The sequence below is a fragment of the Vicia villosa genome, unplaced genomic scaffold (genome assembly GCF_029867415.1).
Source record: "Vicia villosa cultivar HV-30 ecotype Madison, WI unplaced genomic scaffold, Vvil1.0 ctg.000236F_1_1_1, whole genome shotgun sequence".
NCBI classification, from domain to species: Eukaryota; Viridiplantae; Streptophyta; class Magnoliopsida; order Fabales; family Fabaceae; genus Vicia; species Vicia villosa.
In genome coordinates this window covers 652,563-658,609 of record NW_026705089.1, presented here as the reverse complement: position 1 = coordinate 658,609, position 6,047 = coordinate 652,563, and the positions used below count along the sequence as shown (strand labels likewise).

General features: G+C 36.2%; 1 protein-coding gene across 1 annotated transcript; it reads left to right on the top strand.

The window, feature by feature from the left end:
- Positions 1 to 1,445: 1,445 nt before the first annotated feature.
- Positions 1,446 to 3,596, top strand: LOC131625743 (ribosome biogenesis protein BRX1 homolog 2-like). Its single transcript, XM_058896583.1, has 7 exons — positions 1,446 to 1,918; positions 2,031 to 2,109; positions 2,259 to 2,383; positions 2,637 to 2,738; positions 2,948 to 3,016; positions 3,102 to 3,200; positions 3,308 to 3,596. Exons 1-7 carry the CDS (start codon positions 1,556 to 1,558, stop codon positions 3,437 to 3,439), a joined length of 969 nt encoding a protein of 322 aa, XP_058752566.1. The 5' UTR covers positions 1,446 to 1,555; the 3' UTR covers positions 3,440 to 3,596.
- The last annotated feature ends 2,451 nt before the right edge of the window (positions 3,597 to 6,047 follow it).

Sequence of the window (6,047 nt, the reverse complement as noted above, 5' to 3'; positions counted from 1 at the left end):
AAATAAAAACAAATAAGAAATGATCATATACCTGGAATAGACTTAGATAACCTGCAAGCTTCCTGGTCTCAGGCACAGTCGCAACTCTAACTATCGTGTAGAGCATGGTTAAGGTAAAAACTCCCCAAGCCCAGCATGTAGTCTCTAGGCTACTGAACAACTAGTGGTATCAGACATCAATGTAAACACTTGACTTATCCACAAAAAGAGTACATGCCATTAGATGTAGCATATACGCCCTTACGGCAGCCTCATATCTCTCTACCTCCACAAGCTTCTGGTACTTGTCCCGCAGCCAAGACATCTGAAGGTGAAGTCCCTTGTTAAAATCAAACTCCTTAGAGTGATTTTATCCTCAGAGATCTGCAAATCCTATACACCCTAGAGTAACGCTGTCGTCTAGTTAATGACAGGACCAATAAAGAATTTACCGCTAATGAGGGAGATGGAGCAATGCGAAGACATCATCCAAAGTGATGGTCATCTCCCCAAATGGAAGATGAAAGAAGGATGTCTCTGAGTGCCACCGCTCAACAAAAGTAGACAGCACGGAGGCGTTGAGCATGGTCAAGGAGCAATCGACGAACTCCGGAAGACTAAAATCAGAAATAATGCGCCTGGCCTGCTCAGGCATCTCACCCAAAGGAAAGTTCTTCAGCTTCGACCCATGGGATGCGACCTTCAGCGATTGACGCTCATGTAGGAAACAAAGTTAAATAAATAAATTGTAATCTTTCAACATATCACCGAACCATAATAAATATTTTTCAAATAAAAAATATAACATATATACCTCTCACTGCCATACTCTGTATGCAACATGGAAATCATAACTTGTGAGCATAGATCAGTCACTGGGCCCTCCTAGGAAAGCTTCATCCGTATAAACAGATGCCTCCGTAGAAGCACGAGTCGTGGCCTTTGTATCTATAGGAGTAGCATCCTCATCGGTAGCAGGTACCTCCTCATCCGCAACAACATGAACCTCCTGAACCTCAACTGGTACCTCCTCATCAGCAATAGGAACTTGTACCTCCTCCACAGGAACAAGCTCCTCTACAGCAACTGGAACCTACTCACCCTCCACAGGAACAGACTCCTCCACAATTACTTAAACCTGATCACCCTCCACAGGAACAGGCTCCTCCACAGTAGCAGAAACTCTAATAAGTCGCCGTCGGGGTGCGCAGAATTGTCGTTGTCCCTGCGCCTGCTGAGTCATCCGTTTCTAATAAAATTGGTCGAAACATATCGTCCAGCCCGTAACTGGGAAGCCTCTGCCTCAACAACTCTAACTAGGAAATTTGTGAAGTGGTGAAAAAATTAAATATAATTATATTTGACTTTTCACCTGTTTTAAAGGTGTGTCATATATAAGAGTGGTGACATGTAGAATTCTAATCCTTTTGAAAAGGCCCATATAAAAAACATTTTTATTTTAACAATTGTTACAAGTAAATACGCCTAGAACCCTAAAACAACGTTCAGCAGCTCTTGGAGTTGCACGAACATCAAAATCGCAGCGAGAACCCTTCCATTTATATTAAAAAAAAACATGGGGAAGAAGAGAAAGCGCAGCGAGAAGACTGAAGCTGCGGCGGTTCCCAAAAAGGACGATGTTGCTCCAGAAAGACCAGTAAGAACTCTTTTAGGATGGAAGAATAAAACACAAAACGAGAATGAAAATGAAATTGAGGTCCAGGATAATGGTTCCTCACCTATATTCAGAAACAAAGAGAAAGTCTTGGTCACTTGCTCTAGGCGAATTGTTTTCAGGTACCGACATTTGATGTTGAACATTGTATCGCTTCTGCCTCATTGCAAGAAGGATAACAAGGTTGAATCAAAAGAAACTAAAGGGGCCACATTGAATGAGCTTGTTGAGCTCAAAAACTGTTCCTCTTGTTTATTTTTTGAGGTATTAGGTTTTTCAGTGGCAACTTTGGATTATGTTATGAGGCTGAGCTATGCTGCTGTTGCTGTTGTTGCATAACTGTCTTACTATTTGATTCTGTATATGTGAATTTCAGTGCAGGAAGGCAAAGGATCTTTATCTCTGGATGTCAAAATGCCCGAATGGCCCGTCTGTTAAATTTTTAGTTAGTGCCGGTAATATTCTTGTCTGGTTGATAATTATATATAGTTTTCTTGGATCAGTATTTACTATTTAGTTCTTCATTCTTCTGTTTGAATTATGATTAACTCGCTTTTTCTGAGGCCATTTTACGAGTTTTGGTTTTACCCTCGTGACTTTCCAGTGCACACGATGGAGGAATTGAAGCTAACTGGGAATCACCTAAAAGGTTCCCGCCCACTTTTGACATTTTCATCAAATTTTGAAAAAGATGCATACTGGAAACTGTTGAAAGAGATGCTGTTGCAGGTATTAGTTTTGTGATTTGTGCTTGTATGAATTGCCGGTGTGATTAAAAATTGTTTAATCGGCACTTTTCTGATGTTTATCTGATCTTGCAGTGTAGTTTACTTGTAATATATCTTAGGGATTTCATAAGCTGTCAACTGTTTACATGAGAAATTCTATCGTCGCTATGTTTGGCTCTAGTCATAGTTTAAACAGAGTAGGATGTGAAACAATTTTGAATATTGCTGACATACTCTTTCTTTGCTTCATTCAGATATTTGAAACGCCAAAGGACCATAGAAAGGCTAAGCCTTTCCATGACCATGTTTTTGTATTCTCAATAGTTGACGACCACATTTGGTTCCGAAATTATCAGGTTTGTGTTTGCATCTGCACAAGATATAAATTTAAGTAATTAGTGTACTGTTTAGAGGCATCTTAATAAATTAAACAAGATAGAAGAATCATTTTCTGCTAGTACACTTGCATTTTTGCGAACATAGCTTTGGAATGCTTGTCTCATTCTGCTTCATGATGTTTATTGAGCTATTTTAAATAGTAAACCACATCTTTATTCCCATGCAGATTTCTGTTCCTCATAATGAGTCAGACAAATTACCTCGAGGAGGCCTTGATAAAATGACATTAATTGAGGTATATAAACTTGTTTATCGATTTATATTTTGATTTGTCAATTCCTAAAATTTCCTTTAACCTATTTATGCTAATACTTGCTTAGGTTGGTCCGCGGTTCTGCTTGAACCCAATTAAAATATTTGGTGGCAGTTTTGGAGGTCCAACTCTATATGAGAATCCATTCTATGTGTCGCCAAACCAGGTACCAACCAACATGCTCTCAATTCACACTCTTAATTTCTCTAGTTTTGTACTGAAAATAACTACATTTTGTTTGTGTTTTTAACTCTTTTATGTCGGTTGTTGGAGATTCGAGCTTTGCAGAAGAAGAAAAAGGCTGGAACGTTTGCAAAGAAAGTCAAAGCAAAGACAAGGAGAAAAAGGCATGAGATGGCGAATCCGCTGGAGCCTGATGAGTTTGCTGATATGTGGAAAGATTAAACTTAAATTCACCTGCACCCATTCACCTTAGAGTGATTTTGAATTTTAGAATTGCTATTTAGGATGCACTTCTATGTTACCATCAAACTATGATCTGCATCATAAAAGGTAGATTACTGTGATTCTGTAATGTTTTCTTTAATTCATGTGGGGACTATTTCAGGATTTGCTCTACTCTTCCCTTCATTTTTTAGTTTATCACCACCGGTTTAGTCCGGTTCGGGGGTCAGTTTTGGCATCAAGTGGTTCTAGCCCTCTCTCAAGAACAGTTGCGGGGGATCGAACCGTGTTACTCCCTACCAAATTCAGTGTCAATCACCACTGAACCAACTAACGATTGGTTGCTCTACTCTTCCTTTTGCTATAACTATATTCTTAAAAAACGCTTGGATGTTAGTATAAATTAACAATTGCATTCCTTTTATAAATTAGTAGCTTGCTTAATAAATTAAGAGATTGAGTGTGTTCTTTAGGGTCTATTTGGCTTAAGAAATTATGTTTCTGTTTGTTTAACTATCATTTTCTGGGTGGTGCCTCCTTACCTTTTTCAGTAAAATAAGAGCTTGTTTAACAAAATAAGAGATTGAGTGTGTTCTTTAGGGTTTATTTGGCTTAAGGAATTATGTTTTTATTTGTTTAACTATCATTTTCTGCGTGGTGCCTCCTTAACTTCTTTAGTTGCAGTGGGCCGAGAGAAAATCTTAGCGACAAGTGGCCTTTTATGCATTGCTTGTCTACCATCTTCATCTGTCATTTTCATAATACTTTCTAGCTACATTACAAATCTTAAAAGCAATCAAAGCGCATATTTTGTAAAATCCTTTGCAAATCTTTTTAAAAACTCTGATTTTAAAGAAAATGTTTTGAAGTTGGTTTTTGGAAAAAGGCATATCCAACATCCCCTTCTAGAGCATTCTACACACTCGTATTCTACCCAACATCCATCACCAAAACAACCAAAAAAGTGTTAAACAAGTTAATGTAATTAAGATGGGACAAAAAATATCTTTGACAATTCGTGAATCATCAATCAATATTTGGCTATACACATATTTATTTTCAATTAAGCATTTCATTAGATGTAGTTATGATATTGACCCCCTTATAGAATCTCTGACTTGTGTTGTGCATTATCATGACGATTGATATTATTTGCCTTGCGGCATTTTACTTTTCATTCTTTGTATAAAAACTAAAATTGATAGAAATTCACTTTTCATTCGAAATCTCTTCATCAAGTAATTTACATGGGTATATATTTAATTATTGCAATCCCTGACGGTCGATCTAGATGTATTTGAGAGAGTTATGGACAATACACCCCAAATTAAGAGTTAATATTACTTGATTGGAATTATTTTTTATCGACGGATATGCTTCCATTTTGATCCAGGTGATTCTAAACACTATGTTTTATTTTTTTCCAATTATAGATAATGCCCAAGAGTCTCGCCAATTGGGGTATTCAAATCTCAACCTTTCCCAGGGAGTGGGAATTTCATTCAAACGAATAGGTTTATAGTACTACGAATTCTTCACAAACACACATGCAATTAGAAATTTGTAAGGGGTTTTTATTAAACAACCACGTTTGGATTTATCACTACCATATCTCTTCACTCGACCTTCCTCTTTAACTATTTATTGAAAAAGAGTTTCTAGAAATTTTGTATCCAATTTAGACTATAACACCTTTTTTTATCGAACTTACGTTCTTTTACAATGATATTTTTTTAAAAGAAACTTGTATCTTTGCAAGTTGCCATTGCATCGTATTTTAAATTGATTTTCAATTTTTACATTTATCCCTCATATGCACATACTTATTTTCAAGCAAACATTTGATCAGATACATTTTTTATCTAGGAACTTTATTGAATCTCTGAATTTGTGTTGTTCATTATCAATATTATTTATGTTGTGACATTTTCTTTTCTTCCAAGTTGTCAGAAAACTTCTTCGAAGGACTATATTATTTGTCATCTTACAAACATCATTCACCTCTTCTGATTTTAAATGTCATAAATATTTATGACCTTCAAATAGTTAAGTTGTGACTGTGTTGCAAGGATTGAAAATCCGACAAAATAAAAATAAGGGTTTTCTTCTCCTAGTGAAGATTTTTGCAGAAGATGTTTGGGGTTTCTGATTCCTTCGATTATATCAAGGGATCAAATAAGGGACCTATAGCAGGGTTAAGTGAAGACTATTGTTGATAAGAGCCTGGAACAAATTTTGGATCTAAGAAGGTGAACTGATTCAAGATCGAGTGAAGATCTTGTTGAATTCAGTCTTGTGAGTTGTATAAATCAGAAGAAAAATATTAAGATTAAAATTGGTTATTTGTTGATTTTAGTTTTCAGCATTATTTGACATTATTTTATTTTATTTAAATTTGCTTTGTAAAATATTTATATAGTGGAAGAAAAAGGTTTACATCCCGTTCGAGGCCATTCTACACCCATATTCTACCCAACACTCAACACTAAAACAGTCATAAAAGTGTATAAAAAAACCTAATGCAATTTAGATGGGTCAAAAAATAGCTTTGACGATTTGTGAATCATCATCAACCAAGCATTTCATCATATGCATTTCTGATCTTGGA

Coding starts and splice junctions, on each gene's coding strand:
- LOC131625743 (XM_058896583.1), top strand. CDS start 1,556: ATGGGGAAGAAGAGAAAGCGCAGCGAGAAGACTGAAGCTGCGGCGGTT. Junction 2,384..2,636: donor TGAAAGAGATGCTGTTGCAG/GTATTAGTTTTG, acceptor TGCTTCATTCAG/ATATTTGAAACGCCAAAGGA. Junction 3,017..3,101: donor ATAAAATGACATTAATTGAG/GTATATAAACTT, acceptor ATACTTGCTTAG/GTTGGTCCGCGGTTCTGCTT.